A 21,713-nucleotide genomic window follows, 5' to 3' on the forward strand; every position below is an offset into this window, starting at 1 on the left:
AATGAATAATCGTTTTAAATCGCTGGTCGGTCGATAGAAATATTTTAGACAGCAATCTATCAATCTATTATGTAACTACACTTACCGTTATCGATAAAGCATTGGTTTTGCATACTTGTGGGAATTTTTTATAAATATTGAAATTTAGGAAAAAAAAAAAAATTTTAAATCGTAAGTATACAGTACTTAGTTTAATGTTGTTAAGGACGATGCAGATTTGATTTTTTTTCTTCATATTCAGGACGCGGTTGATATTTTTGCGACGATTGTTTTGATTGAAATGTATTTTCCAATCAGTATTCGTTTTACGCGACCTGAGTATTCATTTTGCCCGCCCGTGGTAGGGCAAAACGGATAATGTTGACTTTTTTAATTTCGAAGAAGAATTTCTTTGTTATTATTTTTATTTTACTTTAATTATAAACTTCAATTACCCAAAAAATTATTAGCCAAAGTTAAGAATGGATATGATTATAATATATATTTGTTATTTCATTTTTAAATTAACATATCCGTTTTGCGCGTCCTTCCCCTAATCAGAAATAGCAAATTATTTAAAGGACGTTTACTTCTCAAGTCATAGGAATTGTTACATTTTGTATGTTCCATAAGACATCTAATCTATCTTAGCTGTTCAATTCAATATAATTGTGCTGCAAGTACAATCCATTACTGAGCTTTCTCATTAATTGGTTTCAATCAATTAACGAATATAAAAACTTGTAAATTTTTTACCCATCTTAGCACTGTTATTTATGGAATAATATAATTAAAATTCATATCATAACAATAATAATAATAATTTTATGAAAAAATTATTGTTCCACAAATAAAGTAACAACCTATCTTAATATAAAGTACAATTTTTCGAAATTTTCCACCCTGTAAAAAATTAATTAACAGAAACCACTTCAACAGTCTTTTTTCATGAAACCATTTTGTAAAATATTTAATTATTTTCCATCTATCTTTTTCTGTTGAATATAACAAACTTTTAAATCATTCACAAAACTTCATCCTTTGAATTTGCTAATTAAAGTACGAAAGACCTTTCACCATTTGGGACTTCAAAAAGGCGATATTAAACACGGTAATCCAAGCAGTAAAGGCGATAGCGGGCGGCGCGATCGCGTTCAAAGGTCATCTGATCAAAGGCGGTGGGTTCATTGTTCAAACCGGTGGCAGAGTTATTTCTTCAGCCGGAGAAGCCGCTGCTTCTTTGGGATCTCAATTAGCCAGTAGCGCATTAATCGCCCAATCTCAGCCAGCAGCCTACAGTCCTCCCGCAGGATATTCTTACGACCCACCTCAAAACCATGGTAATCACTAATTGCTAATTATCAAAGAAGCATGCGCTTTTAATTAATAAAATTTACTAATTTTATCGTTTTTGTGTCGTAGATTATTCGTATGACGGACCACCACCGAGCCACGACTCATATCAACCTGATGGTTACAACCATGGTCAATATAATGCTGCAAATGGTATGTTTTATTTTCTCAATTATTACTTTGAAGATCGAAGTCACATTGTCCAATATTTCAATTGACTATTTATTCAATAGAATAACTAAAATAACTAACGTCTTTTAATTTATCAAAAGCGTGCACTCACAAATAAATAATGATATGTTTTGTTTTCTTGACGGGTATTGTTTGATCAATATACTCATTCCATATCAAATAACTTTTATTCTCAATATACTAATTTATTAATAATGTATTATAACGATCTTCTGCTCTATATAATTACAATTTAAATTTTGTTCAACTAATGAAAAATTAATGAATACTTGTATTTATAATTGTTGATTACTGCTGATTAATGTACACATGAGTAATTACTAATGTATTATTACTGGTTGCATACATTTTATTAATTATTGTTAATAATCTAGGAGGCATACGTGTACGAACTTTTGGCTTTCGAAATTTTAAAATTTTGTGATCCAAAGTCAAAAGGACGCATAAATTTTTCGTCCCGTCTGATTTTATATTAATCTGTTGGGGATCTTGGATTTTAATACCCTTAAGTATTATTTTGATCCAGCTTTATTTGTAGAGCTTCTAATCACATGAACTGTTTTATAAACGAATTTTTCTCAAAGCCAAAAGGATATATGTCTTAAGAATCTATGCCTTTTTGGTTATAGGAATCCATAAATTTTTTTCTATAGATCTTTGCGCTTTGAACAAAATTAATGGGAAAAAAATTTTTTTCTACGTCTTTTTAACTCAAAATTCTATCTAATTGCTGCAATACGGCCTTCTGGAATTCGGGACGCAATACAAGATTCTTTTTTCCGGAGTACATGGTGCTGCCAATGGCAAAAAAGCGTATAAAAAAGTTGTATTTCTCCAATCAATTAAGAAATGTAAAAATTTTATATTTTTTTCTAATTTTCGCTGTAGCAATTGAAGTTTTGTACTCAATCAAATCTCTTTTTTAAATTTTCAATTATTGACAATAAATTTTTTATACACCCTTATGGTCTGAAGATTTTTTTTCTCAACAGCCGATCCCCTTTTTTTTCGCGTCACACTCACTGCAAGAAACGGTACTATCCTTGTTGTACTCATGATTATAAAGCTATTGCAGTTTTATGGTTTTCTTTTAAACAAATGAGAATTTCGAAAAACCTCTTTGCTAACGAAATAGATAATTAAAAAATCTATTACGTATCAAAGCGTTTTTTTTTTTAATTTTTCTTTGCCTAGGAGAGAAATATAAAGCTGCAATCGTAGGGACCGGCTGTTAAAGCTAAAAGAGCATGCCTTAAAAAAATTACATTTTCAATTTTTTTAATAAAATTTTACTTTTCTCACATTCCTAAGTTGATTGAAAAAAAATTTTTTTAGATTCTTTTTTGGCATTAGTAACGCAATATTATTAAATTTTTCATAATAAAATTAATACCTAAGACATTTTGAAATTTTAATAAAAAAAATCAGTCTTTTTTGTGATTTTCTGAACTCACACATTGACGCCTCTTACAAAAGAATTTTATTGATAAATTTCACCAATAACAAAACTATTAACAAGACTAATTACTAATTATTGTTAATGATAAATATAATAAATGAAATATAATGAAGACTGACTGACTGACTGACGATTTACAGACGGTCCAGCCGATGAACCGGGATTGCTGGTAATCAAACCGACGAAAGCCACTCAACCACAACTTCATCAAGAAGATCCTCGGAATAACTTGAACAATTACCACCCCGAAAACATGGAACCGCTTCCACTTGAGGAACCTTCAAAAACTGCCCAGCTGACCAAACTTATTGGACTAGTTACTGGAACATCTGGCCCAATAATCCATCACAACAATAACCACAATGATAATAATAACAATAACAATAATTACGGACCGGAACACAAAGATCAAGATCAACCAACTGCAAATACTAATGTTATAAATCACCCCTCAAATTACCAAAATGATCAAAATTCTGGGCCATCGCAGACTTATGGGAATCCCGGATACTCGGCAGAGCTGGCAACGCAGCAAATTCAATCTTTACTCAATCCGTACTTGAACGTACCAATTAATGCACCGACAACTTTCAAGGAGCAAAGTTATAATTATGTGATGCCTTTGAATTCCAATGTCTATAAGATTCCCATTTTTGGACAGAACAATAACAATAATAATTATAACAATAACAATGACATAAATATTGATGCAGTAAGCATGTCTGTAGGCGCAACGGGGTACGCGAACCCTAATTTCGAAATTGTTCCTAGTGTACAGATTGCGGATTGGTCGAGATCACTTCTGCTTCCTGGTTCCAACGCCAGAGGGCACAAGAAGTATAATATTCGTCGCCATGTTTATGGAAATAATGATAATGGATATTCAAACATAAACAAGCTGAGCAATAAGCGCTCGAAAATTTATTTCATGTTTTGATTCAGGTGGTTTTTTTAGCCTGTGTATATTATTTTTAATTCGGAAGATATTTTTTAATTTAGAAGATTTTTTCACGCCCGTCGTTCTATTTTTAATTAATTATTTATTGAATAAAATAGTTTTTAATTTTTTTGAGCGAGGCGTGCACTTTTGTGGAATTTAAATCATGAATTTTTTTTTTTATTGAAAATTTTTTTTTATATCGTCGAATTAGAAAAAGGTAAAATGGACTGGGTTTTTTTTTGTAATCACGAAACCCCGAAGCTAAATTAGGGATAGTGGAATCATTTTTTTTTCATGCTACAATTATTTATTGTTTCTAAAAAGGCGGAGGAATTTTACTCACACGTGTAGAAAATATTAAGTTTTTTTAAGATACTAAAACTTGAGAAATTTTTTAAAAGAATTGTTTCGAATAAAATACTTTGAATAAATAAAAAGTTTTTTAAAAATTTAGGGAATATTATTGTTGAGAAAAAAAAGTTATAAATAATTTTCAGATGAAAAAAATTTTTTTAGGCTAAAATTATCAATCATTATACTAAATATTTATCAAAACGAATATTTGAAGTCCATTTTGCCTTTTTTAACTTTATGTAAGTAAAAGCATCAATTTTTGACTCACATTTGCTTCAATTATCGACACTCTTAATGCGCATGTACTATTTATCTGGTAAAGTCAATGGTACGTGATAAATTCAGAACATATGTACATATTATAAATAAATTTTTGTAATTTTTGCATGTAAAAAAAGACCCATAACTTTTAATTTTTGTTACAAATTATTTAAATTTGTGTAAGCCCGGGAAAAAATGATCAGACCTGACCATGCCTGTTCATGTATGATCAGGCCTGAAATTAGACCTGATCATGCCTGTTCATGTATGATCAGGCCTGAAATTAGACATGATCATGTCTGTTCATGCCTGCTCATGTCTGAAGTGTGAAATACGCTCAGGCTTGTTCATGCCTGTCTATGCCTAGAAAAGTTAATTAAATTTACCCTACGGTAGGTTTTTAATGATAACCAAAATACTTTTATTTATTAAATAATAAAATATACCGTTTATTGATAGTTTACAAATTTATCAATCGAAATTAATGTACACATACTGAACATATTCAACAATTTTTTCTTAGCATATTTGGTCCTTAGCATAACACTTCAGACATGAACAGACATGAACAGGCATGAACAGACATAAACAGGCATGATCAGGCCTGAGCGTATTTAAGGCTTCAGACATGAACAGGCATGGACAGGCATGACTATGTCTAATTTCAGGCCTGATCATACATGAACAGGCATGAGCAGGTCTGATCATTTTTTTCCGAGTAGATCTGATCAAACTTGCATAGTCAGAGATGTGATAAAAATTTTTTCTTTGATAAAAAAAATTTTTTTGGACATCACAAAATGTGCAAAATTATTTTTATCATTACGTTTAAATAATTTTGAAATAAAAAATTTGTTACATTTCCTACACGGAAAGAACAATAACCCACTGTACATCCTCGTATAGTATACTCCGTGGTATTTGTAGTGAAAAAAAATTTCAGACTATAGTCAATATCCTTCAAAGTATACTAAATTATTTTTGGACTGTACTCAGTGAAGTCTCCGATTTAATCGATTAATTTTTCTGGTTATATCGCGTAAAACTTCACGGGATATAATCTAAAAAATTATTTCGTGTAAATTAAATTATACTCTGTTGAAATTTGGATTATGCCCACGGTGACTCCGCCAATTTTTTTTCTAGCGCCTGTGCACTTAGCATTATCATATCTATTTTGTATTTTAAATATTAGGTTAGTCAAATATTGTTTTAAATAATTATTACATACATCAAAAATATTTAAGGAGCATTAAAGCACAATTTTTCCGATAATTTGGGGTTAAAAATCTTTTTTTTCTTTTCTTAGACTTTTTTAACTTAAAAATGTTAGGCTAAGAAAAAAATATTTTTACATATCAAAATATATAAATATTCACAAACTCATATAATTCACTGATTATATTTTAATTAATGTCCAATATGCTGATTGACTATAACTCACAAATTATAAACAACACTTTACGCGCAGGCCCTAGAAAAAAAAATGGCGGAGTCACCGTGGGCATAATCCAAATTTCAACGGAGTATAATTTAATTTACACGAAATAATTTTTTAGATTATATCCCGTGAAGTTTTACGCGATATAACCAGAAAAATTAATCGATTAAATCGGAGACTTCACTGAGTACAGTCCAAAAATAATTTAGTATACTTTGAAGGATATTGACTATAGTCTGAAATTTTTTTTCACTACAAATACCACGGAGTATACTATACGAGGATGTACAGTGGGTTATTGTTCTTTTCGTGTATGGGGTGTTTTGCTCTGCTCTGCTCCTATCTAATATTAAAATCATTACTTATTTTATTATTTAAATAAATGTGATGTTATAATGAGATTCGGTTAAATAAATAAATTAGGACTATCAAAATATAATATAAAATCAATTTTTATATTATATTTATGATAAACTTATTTGATACGTTATGTACTTCATAGAATTGTTGTCACATAAGATAGCAGCACAGCAAGCGGGAACTTCAAGGCGCACGGATATCACAAAAGTTTAGCAGCATTTAGCGTGGTTAGCAGTTGGATGGGTGACTGCTGGTGTTACGGCCGTACAATTATATGTAATCATTTTTTTTTTAATTTTAATTCATTATAAAGCATTGCGTATGACTCTATCAAGTACTATATCCATAAAATTAAGTAAAATAATTAATTAAAAGTAACAATGGGCTTTCAGACCTGACCATATCTGATCAGGCCTGATCAGGTCAATTCATGCCTGATCAGACATGGTCATTTTTCATGTCTGATCAGGCCTGAAGACTCATGCCTGTTCATGTCTGATCAGGCCTGATCATTTTTTCCCGGGAGCTTTGTACTTACAAAAAAAAAGTCAACAAAATTTTTCCTGAAATTTAATAAAGTCTATAAAATTCATTATTTAAAAAAAAAAGTATTAATATTGACTTTTCAAAATTGTGAGTAATAATTATTACATTTAATGAAATCAAAACTAAATAAAATAAAAGAGTTTTTAATAATTGGACTCTAGTCAACAATTGGTGCTTTATCCTCCTAAAATAATAACAATAATTATAAATATAAATAATAATATTATCAGAGTAAGAAGATCGAGACAAGCTCGGCACTGTAAATATATGTATATTCATATTCTAACCGATTTAATTTTAATTAATAAAATATAAAAAGTCTGTACTCATTTATCCCAAAGAAAATTTCAACCTCAAAATCAAATTTAGATGCTTTTAAAAAATGTTCCTTTTTTTGAATCACGGCCTTGCATTCTCATCAAAAAGTTTAGGAGTTCGAGATTTTAAGTTTCAATCCTTTGTGCTGTGCGTGACAGATAATATTATTCTATACCCTTGAATTTAAGTATGAAGGAAAAAATACAAAAAGTTTTTCCGCATCGTATGCAATGGCAGAATTCAATGAAAGTGCGGAAAGGTATCGGATCGTTACTCATGAGCTAACACGATGCCTCGCAACGCTATTCTTGACTAGAATAGAAAAAAAAAAAAAAAAGAGAAGAAGAAAAATAATAGAATGCTTTTTAAACTTTCATTTTTTTCCTTGACAATACATTACCGGTGATGAGCAGACTGTATTGTCAAGCGAAAGTATTATAATCATTTCGTCCTGTTTGCCGCTGAAAATTATAAGAACTTCCGTTCTTCATTCTTTTTTGGAAATAAATTATACGTGCTTATGTATGTATAAACATTAAATATAGTATAGAAAATTAATAAGAATAAACTGGTATAGTTAACTAAAGGAAATGTGTCTTCGACAGTCTATTAACTAGTTAAAGAAGCAAATCATTTTTTTTTTTTTTTTTTTTTTTTGGTAGGGATTATAGTTTTTTCATTTTTAATCTAAATTATAATTATAATCTTATCAAACTTTCATTGTTGTTCGTAATTGGATTATTCACTACAAAGGTTTGTTATCATCTATCATTCCTATATTTTTTTTTGTAATTTTAATTCATAATTGATGATTCTTTCTTTAAGGAATTTTTTTTTTGAAAAATGTAAGCTTATATTGAAATTCATTAATTCATTTTTTGTAGCCAAGAAACTCTAGATCGTGACGTATAATTTGTATTAACAATATTAATTAAAAATTTATGCTTGATCACGACGTTTCATCCAATAATTAACTGTTACATAGAAAAATTTATCGTTCTGTAGAAAAAAAGCACTTTTTTTTCAAAATTTCAATTTTTATTAATATTTCTTTAACTATAATTTATTATAATTTAAGTAAGTGAAGTTTTTATCTAAAAAATTTGAAACTTACGGAATTTTTTTTTGAAAAAGTATTTTAGAAGTTTTATTTAATTAAAAAAATTAGCTGAAATTTGAATTAAAAAATTAAAATTTATCGAAATTTTGTACTAAAAAATTTTTTTTCCGAACAAAAAATATATCACTTATGAGTAAGATAAAAAAAATTATAATTAAAACCGACAGACGTTTGATTTTGAAAAGAAAAAGAAATTAGTCAAAATAAATTTTTTCAAAATGATATTCATATTTTTAAAAATTCCTTTTACGATTGTTTTCTTTGAAATGATTCATATTTTGATTTGATCTGTTACAGTTGTGTACTCATACGCATATTACCCAAGAAATCGATATTATCGAACGTATTCGTACTACAAGTACGTAGGATAGAATAACGCTACAAAGTAAACAAACATGCCAGTAGAAGTGGAACAAAGGGCTGAGAAAATAAAAAACTGATAAAAGATCTGAATCACTATAAGTGTGACGCAGAAAACACATACACATTTCAATAACGTCACTGCGAATAGCAACCGATACGCCCGACTGCAAATAAATCAACTGAATAGAATATAGATCATTATAGAATAAAGATGTATACATATATTTAATATTTAAGTATCTAATTTTATATAACTTCTTAAAGTTTAAATTTACCGATGCCAGTTACATTATTATCTTCTATTCATACACATTTTATTTATGCTATATTTATCCTGTTCTATTAGTGTACGTCTGTATGCTCATTGCTGTTGTACTTTTTTATTGAATATAAGTTTATGATTTATGAGAGATAAACATGATACAAAAAATAAAGCAACAGTTTAATTGAGGAATTTATTAATAAAATTGTTGGGTGTAAACAGTATTAGAATTGACGTAGTTTCTGATTATAATAGTGATAAATATTTATCTCAAATGTACTTTAAATTTATTTTATAAATTAAAAGCATTGACTACAAAACAATAGTAGAAATTCAATTTGAAGTGAGTTTATTTTTCAATTGAAGGTATTTTTATCGAGTTTTAATCAAAATTTTTTTATCATCAGAATCAAATCTCATTTCAACGAATTTTTTGAAGCAAAGCAATATTGAAGAATTGTTATATAAAGATTTTTTTCTTCTTTTATGTTGTGAAGTTTGAATAGCTTTACGGTACTGTAGTGCTCTCTCGTGTTACATCGAGGAACTTCTTATTCTCTGTATTACTTGAGTACTACTATTATTATTATTATTATTATTATTACTAGCTTAATAATTTTTTTTTGCTTTAATATTAGTTTAAGATTGTTCATTCGTCTCATAAAAAAGTAGAATTTTTTTCTCTCTTTCATATTATTACATCAAAAAGAATTATTTTTCTTATGAAAAAAATTATGTAGATATGTTTAATATATATATATATATATATATATATATGTGTGTGTTTATAAAAACATGACCATCTTCAATAAATGTACAGTTATTAACGGGCTTATAATTATTCTTTTGTAAAAAAGAAAATACCGTAAAATAAAAAAAATTTAACGTACCTACATAATAAAAATTTTTAATATTAATAATAGAATTAAAAAAATTTTTTGTTTCAAAATAAAATTTTTTTTCACCGAGAAAATTATAACTGTTTTAATCAACCACCATGTTTTGAATAAATTTCAAGAAAAAAAATATGGCATTTATTAAAAAAGTATTCAATCATATTGATTTTTAATAATTTTCTATGGTTAATAATAAAATATCTAAACTAGAGGTACCATCTCTTTTTTTTTTAAATGATCTTTAATTTCAATGAGTAAAAATATTTTTAACTCATTCATTTGAATAATTTGAAAACAATTAGAATAGTTCTATTCCGAAAAGTATAATCTTAATCTATTACATTAGAGCACTTGTCAATAATGAATCGGATTTGAAAATATTAAAAAAATTGTTATTCTCAGAAATTATTATCATTGTTATTTTTTTATAAGGTTCAATCACAGAGAAGGATTGTATTGATATAATAAAAAAATAATATTCAAAGTTATTATTATTATTTAATTATAAAATATTTCAAATCAATAATAATGAGAGAGTTGCGTAATTTTTTTTTGTTGAAGATCAGCGATCTTTTCTCACGATAACTAGAAACGTTTACAAGATGCTCGAGTGAACTTATTAGGTCACTGGATCATTGCACATAATATTTATGTATATAATATATACAGTAGCGGATTCATCTTAGTCATTTACAAGACACGTGGTAACGAGTTAAATAAATAAATATATATGTATAAGGAGAGAAAGGAGGATAGACTAGTTGTTGGAAGATCGCCGATATATATGTAGACATTAATCGGAAGTAATAGCGTACGTTGATCCCTGGTAAGTTGTAATAAAATTCACCTTGGATTATCCGGGTCGATGAATTTGTCAACGTAAGCAGAGGTAAAATCAAGGCCACCGCAAGTTCATTATCAAGTTCAGTCTCTACTTGGGAATTCAGTATTAAGAAGATAAATTGTTTCGCAAACTATTATTTTCGGGTTTATTAATTCTGGAAAGTTTAATAAGATAAAGAAAGGTTCTTTTTCAGCAAAAAAATTCTGATCCGGGCGATAAATTTTCTTTTCTAATCATGGAACTTAATATCAATGAAGCGGATTTGTTTATTTTATAACTCTCTACTTTTTGATGTAATACTTTTTGAATATCTAATATGCTACTAATAAACTTTTTTAAACAAGACCTTAAATTTTATTTAGTTAAAAAGAGAAATATTTAAAAAATATTTTTTTTATTTTTAAGAATCATATGAATTTATTTCAGGAATTTAAACAAAAAATTCTTCAATATGCAAAGCGAGTAAAAAAAATATTATAAATCCAGAACTTTTAATTAATATACACGTATGTGAAAGCGAAAATATGTGTGATAATTAATATACATGACCTATAAATCTACTTCAATACTACATTATTTAATTTATCCATTTATCTGTTATCTTTGTGACTGAACCTTATAAAAACATAAAAATAATAATAATTACAAAATAATTTCTAACATTTCATAGATTGATTTTTTTTCGGAATTTTTTGCAAATTATTCATATAAATAAATTAAAAATGTTTTCACTCATAGAAATTAAAGATCATTTTAAAAAAATGAAATGGTACCAAGTTAAGAAAACATTATTGGTAACCATAAAACATTATAAAAAATCAATATGATTGAATTTTTTTGAATAATTAAATGAATTTTTTTTTCCTTGAAGTTCATGAAAAATAAATGAGTGATAAAAAAAGTTTTTCGAAAGAATTAATTATCTCGGTAAAAAATAAATTTTTTTTGAGACAAAAAAATTTTCAAATTTTATTATTATAATTATATTTTTTTTTCTATTGTTTATATTGATAAAATTTTATCAAGAATTTATTATTAAAGGGAATATATATTTATAATATAGAAAATAGAATGGAAGGGAAAAGAATGATACATATACAATAAGATACACCGGTTCGACTCACGTATAAATGAAGGACAATGACCTAATTGTCTGCAGAACGACCAGTGCTTCCTAACTGTACGATCGCCGGCAATTTAAATCTAATAGTAAATAAACAGTAAATAAATAAGTACTTTGACTTTCGTTGTCCTCTCGAAGGATTCCATTACCAAGGATTAAGTTAATTATAAAATGAGGGTAAGTTTTATAAAATATATATATACTTTCTAAGTGATACTAAAAAGTCAAAAATTTCAATAATAATCAATACGTTTGCTGGTAAACATTGTTGTTCTTGTTAAATTAGGGGAGTAATTAAATGTATGCACTAAAACAATTTCAGCTCAATTGTGTGGACTTACAAATAATAATAATTATTATTATTATTTTAGAATAATTTATTCGAATAGAAGCTAAAGGTAACGTTACCTCGGAGGCGCGAATTCGATGATAGGATAATTGTTTGAATTAATTTGCTATTCATGAAACGCGGTAATCTAATGACTGATTGCAATGTTGCAGCGAAGAACTCCAGTCATTTTTTAAATCCAATACATTTTAATTTGTGTTGCTGCATTCGAGATATTTTATATAAATAGAACATTTTCATTGATTTTGACTCGAGATATTTTCAATGTTCATTCCATTGGGAAAATTACTCATTATTGTTTATAATAGGTGCTCACAATAAGAGATGAATTCGAGAAATTAATGTATTATTCGTCGGATTACATCATTAAATAATTAATAAAAAATCAAAAACATGAAGACTGGTGAATAATTTATCATTATTTAATAGTAGGGATTACATTTTAAACGGATAATTAAATATTGAATAAACATTTGAGGTACTTAAATGATAAATAAATTTCCGAAGCCAACTTCATAAATTTATTAATAACAAAATTTTAATCACCGACTCTAATATGGTAAACTATTTATTCCGCGGACGTACACAAACCATGTAAGTGTTAAATTGAAATAAATCGAAGTATAAAAGAGTATGGGTTGGCTTATGATTGACCAGACTCGAGAGTTGTCCAAAATTTCGTCTAATTTACAGTCAATCAGCGGTTAATTATTAAGTATTTATTAATTTGTTCATAAAAATCTTGATCGATGGTTGAGTACTGCTTAAATAATTAAAAAGTAATCGACAACTTAAGGAATCATTGAGTTTAAAAACTGTTGGAGGGTAAAATAAACCTCTAGCCGTTTATTAATTTGGATATTCTGGATTTCAATAAAAATACATGAACGGGTGACAATTGTTTGGTAGCAAGATTCGAACAAAAGTTTAAAAGATTTTTGGTGGGACTTTAATCTGAGCAGACTCTCGTCGAGAACAAACTCTAAGGATTGTTATTTTAAATCGAGCAAACAAATAAAATAAATAAATAAATACACGAATGTGCCTCACCGGAGCGAGTTTCGTCCAGCGGATAGATAATTACCGATTTAAAAAGCAAACCTTTTTGGATTTTGTTGCTACTAATTTTTGTTGTTTTTTTCACGTTCATTTGTTGGTATAAGCCGGTGATTCGGGGATGCTGATTGCGCTTAAGCTGAAGCGAGTGCTAACGAGTGTAATGCCGAAATTATTATTTTAATCGGTATGATTAATCTTTGACCACAACGATGCAAAAAAATCTCTCTAAAAAATTATCGATGGATGTAAAAATGATCTAATTTCTCTATAAATTAATTTTCATCTTAATCAAATATTTTTTTTTTTTTATAATCAAAATAAAGTTCAAGTACAATTTTACTACTATAAAAACAAAATTATTTAAACACGTAAAATTTTGTTTAAAGAAGAAAAAAAATTACAGTAAACCTCAATTTTAAAAAACAGTACTTTTTAGTTTCAGTTTTAATTTTTTTAACTAACAAAGTAATTATTGTATACAATAACTGGTATACCAGTATTTTGTAAAAATAATTTCTTTTTCTCTATTTTATTAAAGATACAATTAATTTCTTAATTTTGACAACCATCCACAAATTCTATCTTTATTTCTTTTTCATAAGAACATTAATTTCTCTATTGCAATAAAATATAATATTGCTATAAAAAATACGAAATTGATTGAAATCGGTTTTTGATTGCATTCTCATCACCACCACAAAAACTTATAAAAAGGTTTTTACCCGTGCTTGTTATATTTCATCGATCTGAACCCTTAATAAATCACTGTTACCCCTCATTGATTCAATTGTTTCTCCACAAATTGCCTCGTTTAATTTTCAATTGATATATCAAATTGAATAACGTTGTTTTTTTTTTATAAATATTTATATTTTGTGCTTCAGCAAATATAAAATACCCCGTAATTTATTTTGAATTCTAAAGTTATAAATTTTTAACTTAGAATTTTCATTAAAAATAAATATTAACAAAATATCACTAAATTTTTTCAATTTCCTTCTTGAGCTTTTTTTAACATTTTTTCTCACTTTTTTTTTTTTTTTTTTTTTTTTAATAAAAACAAGTTATCAGATATCTACTCCTAAAAATATATAATTTTAATAATTTTCTCGTCCTTATTTGTATAAAAAAAGAATGCTGAATTAAATTTTTTTCACTTTTAATTAATTTACTTTTACTGTCTTTTATACTATTTTTTTTTTAGAATAGAATTCAAATATTATTTATTTTATTCATTTATTAAATTTATATGCCAAGGCTTAGCCGAATAGCAATAATACAAAAATTAGATACAATTAATGAGTAATAACTAAATAGTGTAGTTAGATAATAAAGCAGAAACATTATAGTACAATGCAATACAATAAATTAAGTAAGTAACATATAAGTAAATTCAAGCAAGCCAAACTGGATAATTAATAGAGTTATAAACTGTTTGATAGTTCAAGATTTAAGAAGAATTCAAACGCTTTATTTTTGAAGCTCTCGAGGGAATAAGAGTTAATAATATCACTTGGTAGCTCTTACCATGAACGAATACTAGATACAATAAAAGAATGCTAAAATATTAATCCAACATATACTGCTTTAAAAAAAATCTGGAAAACGGTTGACCCTGCCGGCTATTCGTGGAACTTCCCGCTATGTGCGAATTCAAAACGCTCGAGAAATTATCTATCCCGAAGTTTTGAGGTCTTCGAGCTCAAAAACATAAAACTTTCATACTTCTTCAAGCTCTTCGAGCTTGAAAATCTAGTGGTTGTTGAAACAAACTTTTTTTAAAATTTTGAATTGCAATATCTTTCCATCGAATCAATCGTTTTTGATGGGGCTTGCAGCATTTGACGCAATTTTTCAAGCACAAAAATATTATTCATTACCGATTAAACGATTAGACATAAAATTTTGAAGTTATGTTGAAAAAACACTTTTTTGGAATTTTTAAAAATTGAATATCTCACGAACGAATCGGTCGATTCTGACAAGATTGGCAGCGTTCGACGCAGTTTTTTGAGTACCAATAGTTTTTATTTTATCACATCAAAAATGATTCAAGAAGAAGTTATGTTGAAAAAACACATTTTTCGAAATTTTTCGTTAACGGTTTCTCTTCAACGCTTCAATTGATATTGATGCGGTTTGCAGCAATTGACGTCGTTTTTCGAGTTTAAGAGTTGATTAGGTTTTGGAGTTGATCGTTACATCCGTTTAAAAATTATTCCAAAGAAATATTTTTTTGAAAATGATACTTTTGAGATTTCTCAAAATTTACTGGTTCGAATCGGTTTAAATGGCATAGGAAATTCAAGTTTGGTGGAGCCCTTTGAACGCCGCCGAGTTCGTTCAAATCGGTGAAGTCATTTAAAAGTTATGAGAGGGTTACACACACACACACACACACACACACACACACACAAAGCCAGAATAGCTTCTTAGGACCTCGAAACGTCGAAATTTGATGAAAGTTCGATTTTCGCAAACCGGGTGAAACTAATAACTTCCTGATTTTTTAAAATTCATTGATTTTCATAGCAGGAAGTTAAAAAAAAGAAAAAAATCTTTATTTATAGTTCCATAATTTTCTTAAGTTTAATATTTTTTTACTATATAAAGTGCTCTTTTATGATTAATAACAAATTAACGCCTGTAAAAATTGTAGTAAGACCTAAAAACTTTCTCACTCGTACTTAACACTGTAAATAAAGCAAAACACGCAAGTCACGAAGAAAGCTGCCATTAGACTAACAAATTAAAAATATGATGTAAATCATTACTAGTACACAATAAAAAAAAATTACAATAATTAGATTTCTAAAATTGTGCTCAATAAAATAAAAAATATTATTTTCTCCCGCAATAAAAAAAAAAAATTTTTGTTTTTCATTAAAAATAATTACCCGAGAAGTAATGTAAATTTTTTATTGCAAGAAATTTATCGGCGATAGCTTTAGACGATCGAGAGATAAAAATGTCTTTTTCGATTCTTTAAATAATTTTCCGAGTATTTTATTTTGTTTTCAATTACTCGGTATCGAGCGGAGCTAAATTACCAGTAAACTCTCGCTCATCTCTGTATTATGGCTATACTATGTTCTATCTTTATTTATCAGCCGAATGTTTGTGTGTTTGTCGTGCTAAACGAGTGACAGAATTTCTCATTTGGTATTTACTGCGACTATGTCGATGTGTAAGATAAAAATGTCGAGGAAAATAAAATAAAACTGAGGTATGTAATACGGTAGTACGCTTTTCCCATCGCGTCGATGTAGCACGATGTTCCACTTTAATCCGATCGTACAACTCTTGTAATCACATCATCTGTACGTGCTTAAATTTTTTCACCTGTTATATCTAAAAGAACTTTACATCAATCAAATCCTATTTTTAGTAACCATTTTTCAATCGAATCGCAAGTACTCAAATATTTGGAAAGTTTAAAAGTGCATGAGTCAATTTTGATAAACAATAAATTGTATTGATGATTCATAGAGATAAGTGAGAAAAAAAAGGGAACTTACTAAAATCAGCTAGAAACCTATAAATACTATGAGACTGTCGAAAATAATGAATTATGAATAAAATAACTTTGGCTTGATGATTTTTGGATATTTTTAATCACAATATACAATTTGAGATCTTTTGAAATAAATTTTAAAAATAATATTGCTATCACAAGATCACAATTACCAATTATTTAGTGATTAAATATCACGAAACAAACTTATAGAACCAATTAACTATTCCAATCTCCTCCAAAAATGTGACATCAAAAATTGACTATCACCAAAAAATATATAAAATCGTATACAGGAAAAAATTTCTGGGAAAATTTACGATACAACTATTATAAAGCTGGACTATACTTTTATTACTATTAATTGTCAAATATTTTAGAAAAAAAAATAATATTTATTCATGAAAAAATACGATATTACTATTGTAAAAAGTAAGAGGTGAAAATTTCCAGTGCTGCCTCTGTATCTTTCCAATAGAGCTATTGGCAAGGTGCGAAGTATATGGTGGGGGGAGGGCTGGTGCTGACTACCACTTTTACGTGTAAATCTTATGGGAAGAGCATGATTTAACGCTAATGGCGACCACTGGAACTAAATTACTCCGTTTGATTTAACATAGGAAAAGCATGAAAAATGAGGGCAGCACCATCGTACACCTGGCCAATAGAAAATTTTACAATAGTTGAATTGGAATGTTTCTCAATTAGTGTGAGTGATGGCCGTGCACAGCACTAGACTCCGAGTTTATGTAAATGTTAAAGGATACGGGTCTTAGGTTACCTCGGATAGCGTAGAGGGAGAGTCTCTGGCTGCCAACACAGAGTTCTGGGTTCAATTCCCGGATAGGACGAAAATTCCGATTTATTTTTTCGGTTACTGTATAGGTATCAATTAGTCCAACCTCCTATCTCTCTCCCTCCCTAAAATTTCTTTTAAAAAAACCAACTGTGAATTTTTACAATAGTTGAATTGTAAAGTTCATAAACACATATTGTATAATTTGCTCTATAGTATTCGACTTTTTAAGACTCTTGCTAGTCTTATTTGTTGGATAAAATTTATAATAGTAGATCGTAAAAATTACTAAATGAGAAGTATAGTCCACCGTTACTATTTTATTTAGTAAAAATTACAATAGGAAATTAGTAAAAACTCCTTCAATTTTCTTTCCGTGTAGAATAGCACAAATTCATGTCATGACTTTTTTAATGATACAAGATTTAACTATAAAAATTCCATTTAAAGAGATTTTTATCATTTATTTTATAATATTATTTTAAGATCATGTAAAACAAATTTCAATTAAAAATTTTTATTAAACGGGAATTATACGACTTTGAAAATGCCCGCCTCGAAAAAAGAAGTCGCTAACTTCTTCCACGATTTTGACTGATTGGCTTATGTGAATGAGAAAAAAAAAAAAAAAAAAAAAAACGGCATTTTATTGTAGAAGTCCAAATGCGTGGAATGAACTAGAATGATTCAAAAATTCTTTTAAAGAAAGCATTAAAATGCTTTTTTTTTTCTTCTTCCAATCAGTCGAAATCGTGGAGGAAGTTAGCGTCTCCTTCTTTGAGGTGGGCATCTTCAGAGTGGTATATAACTTCCTTTCTAATCAAGATTTTTATTTTAAATTTGTTTCACATAATCGTGAAATAATAATAAATAAATGATCAAAAAATTCAAAGTTATATTTTTTCATTGTTCATTAAAAAAAAATTCCAAAAAAAATGCTTAAAAATCAGGCCGTCAAACCAAAGAACCTTTTCAAATTAAAAATATATTTGTTATAAAATTTTGCTTATTCTCTTACTTATTTAAATGATAAATTGACTATCACCGAAAAAAAATATCAAACCGTGAAAACACGTAAATTTAGGTTACAACCATTCTGATGATACCAAATTTAGCTATATAAACTCATTTTATAGTAAAGATCTGCCCGTTACAAAATTTTCCTTATTCTTCTAATTATGTGAATTAATATTTGACTTATAACGAAACTTACATGAACAAAACAATGTAAATAACCAAATTTTATCTAGCGCGAAATTCAAATCTATTTATAATTACTCTGAAAATTTATCATAATGAATTAACTATTGTAAAAAAGCATATGAAACTTGGAAAAGGCACTTATTAAAGTAAAGATCTTTCCAATTACACTTATGAGTCTTATAAATGTTGAATTAATTCATTTTTGTGTTTTAGACTTTAAATTGGCTACCATGGCTCTTAGCGATTCTATTTTGTGTAACAGAAGCTCGATACAAAGTGCGCAGACCTTTACCACCACCACCAACGCCTCAGATCTACAAAAAGTCGTGGCCGATTGGTCATCGCGTTTCAATGGGAAACACTATTCAGATAAACAAAAACAACAACTACGGACCTTTAAAGCGACCTTACTTCAACAACAAGCCCAACAACTTCAGACTAAGGAGACCCATAGTCCTGGCGCCTCCAGCTGTGTGGAAAAATCCGGTTCCAGTTTTAAATGCGGTACCGAACATCCCAATACCACAGCGGATGCCGGTAAAAGAGTTTCCTGTGGTTACCAAGCCAGAATACAGTCCGGAATATCGACCAGAAGCCGTAGTTGTTCCACCGACCCATCGCGGAGGATTTGACGATGATCGCGGACCAATCCACACGATTCCAGCGCCGAACTTGAGTATAGCTGACAAACCTTACAATTCTGAGGAGAACAGACCTGATCATCATGAAGATTACCAAAGATTCCAGTCTGACTCAGAGTATCATCATCCTTCAGGTATTTGTCAAATTTTACACTGATAAAAAAATTTATATACTTCATCAACAGTTGATAAATTAATTTATTTAGAAATAATTAATTAATTTATTAAGTATAAACACTTATATTTAGCTTTTAATAGATGTGTTTTAGGAAGAAATACTAAATTTATCAACATTTACAAATATTTGTCTAACTCTAACCATGATAAAAAATTGCAGGTGATCAAGAATCCTACGAAGTCAGGAGCCAGACGGTAAAACAGCGACCAGTAACCAGTACCAGCCCACAACACACCTATGAAGTTACGGAAGCGAACGAGATTCAAAATCATCCGCCAGAATACGCTACTCCTGCTACGCAATTCTACACAGCGGATTTTGAATCTTCGCGGTTCCCTACCGGGCCAAACGTGGAACCGGCTGCAAACGACATCTACTTGAACCACCCGATCTCACGTTCCGGGCCGAACAATGCTCCGCAATCTTACAGCCAGTCTAACATTCCCATTCAAACAAACATTCCCGTTGTGCAAACTAACCTTCCAATGCAAACGAATTTGCACAGTTCCTTGCACGTTGGCTTCCCTGCTACCGCTCAAGCGACTTTGCCCGCTGAGTACCATCTGAACAATCCTGATATTGTTTCGCAAGATGTTCAGCAACAACAACATCAGCTGCAGGAACATGAACAGTCTGATTTGCATATTGGGCATCCAGGAGTCGCTGGTCCGCCGATTTCTGCTGATAAGCTTTATGAATTATTCAACAGTTTTCCGCAACAACAACAACGACAAGATCAACAGTATTTGGTTATACAACAACAACAACAACAACAACAACAACAACAACAACAACAACAGCAACAGCAACAACAACAGCAAAATTCGCAAAGAAATGTTTATGCAGAAATAAATCAATCAACATTTTCACCACCAAAAATGCAATCTTTCAATTATAATGAACAAGATACACAACAGCAACAATTACAACAACAGCAGCAATTGCAACAACAACAATTACAACAACAACAACAGCAGCAACAACAGCAATTACAACAACAACAGCAACATCAACAAGAACAATTACAACAACAACTTCAGTTCGAACAAAATTACGAATCAAGTCTTGCAGATTATAATTTGCAACAGCAAGAACAATATCAAAAACAACAAAAAATCCAACACCAACATCAACAACAACAACAACAACAACAACAACAACAATATGAACAAGAAATTCAAAAGCAACAGGAACAAATAAACAACGTACGGTTCCAAGAACCAATAGAACCAGAGAACAACATCGATTTTGAGGAAGCGGCAAGTGCTAATGTTAATCAAATGAACCCGCATTATTTTAACAATGAAGAAATCGCGCAATACTATACAACGCTGCCAAATAGAGAAACCGCGGAAAAATTGGCGGCTTTGGCAGCTGCGGGAAGTGTAAATAGTCGGTTGATTTCGCAGTTACAGCAAAGACAGCAACAGAAAGAAAAGGAAGAACAGAAATCTATAGTACAGTTTGGTGATGAACAAAGTGACCAGCCAATGCCAAACAATCACAGAGGAAATTACCAAGTGAGCGAGCAGATAGATGATGTACCTTTTGAAACTGATGAACAGCAGAGGCAGATGGTAAGGCAGAGAGCTGGGGCGCAGAAAAGGTACCGGCAACATTATCGGCAACAACAAATTCTACGTGAGCAGGTTTGTTGAAATTGAATCTTTTTTTTTTAACTATGAAAAATTAAGTTATCTTAATAGTTTATTGATATTTTATTTATTTTAATTTTGTTTTGTTGTTATAGGAAGAAGCAGATAAACATTTTGAAAGACAAGCGCTTCTGGAACAGCAGAAGAAAAAAGAAGACGAAAATCAAGAAAACAAATCAAGACCTTTAAGAATCATGATTCCCGATGCCCAGAAAGAAAATAATGATAATAATAGTAATAATAACAAAAACAATAATGATGATGAAGATGATACTGATGAGTACGAATATGAAATAAGTGAGCCAATAAATTCAGATAAAACAACTCCAGTGCCAGAAGACGACATTAATTTTGAAAATCCAAGTAGTGAATTTGGCTCACGCATTAGAAATAAATCATGAAGAGAAAAAATGACTAATTTACATATTTATTATTAATAAAAAATAGTAATGTTTTTTAAATGAATTCGCTGGAGGGGTGCTTTGTAAATATGCTTTATATTTATAT

General features: G+C 29.1%; 1 protein-coding gene across 5 annotated transcripts; it reads left to right on the forward strand.

Moving 5' to 3' along the window:
* Positions 1 to 1,177: 1,177 nt before the first annotated feature.
* LOC123265098 (alpha-protein kinase 1-like) lies at positions 1,178 to 21,703 on the forward strand. Of its 5 annotated transcripts, none has more exons than XM_044728719.1 (6): positions 1,178 to 1,319; positions 1,402 to 1,485; positions 18,946 to 19,507; positions 19,711 to 20,333; positions 20,370 to 21,200; positions 21,302 to 21,703. In XM_044728719.1, the coding sequence occupies exons 1-6, from the start codon at positions 1,317 to 1,319 to the stop codon at positions 21,605 to 21,607; spliced, it is 2,409 nt and encodes an 802-aa protein (XP_044584654.1). In that variant the 5' UTR covers positions 1,178 to 1,316; the 3' UTR covers positions 21,608 to 21,703. The 5 variants fall into 5 exon arrangements, with proteins under 5 accessions (XP_044584654.1, XP_044584655.1, XP_044584657.1 ...); XM_044728720.1 differs by having other exon boundaries at positions 20,373 to 21,200; XM_044728722.1 differs by having other exon boundaries at positions 19,711 to 20,330.
* The last annotated feature ends 10 nt before the right edge of the window (positions 21,704 to 21,713 follow it).

The sequence above is a fragment of the Cotesia glomerata genome, linkage group LG5, assembly GCF_020080835.1.
Source record: "Cotesia glomerata isolate CgM1 linkage group LG5, MPM_Cglom_v2.3, whole genome shotgun sequence".
Lineage (NCBI taxonomy): Eukaryota > Metazoa > Arthropoda > Insecta > Hymenoptera > Braconidae > Cotesia > Cotesia glomerata.

Coding starts and splice junctions, on each gene's coding strand:
- LOC123265098 (XM_044728719.1), top strand. Junction 1,486..18,945: donor TCAATATAATGCTGCAAATG/GTATGTTTTATT, acceptor TTTGTGTTTTAG/ACTTTAAATTGGCTACCATG. Junction 20,334..20,369: donor AACAACAACAACAACAACAA/CAACAACAACAA, acceptor CAACAACAACAG/CAAAATTCGCAAAGAAATGT.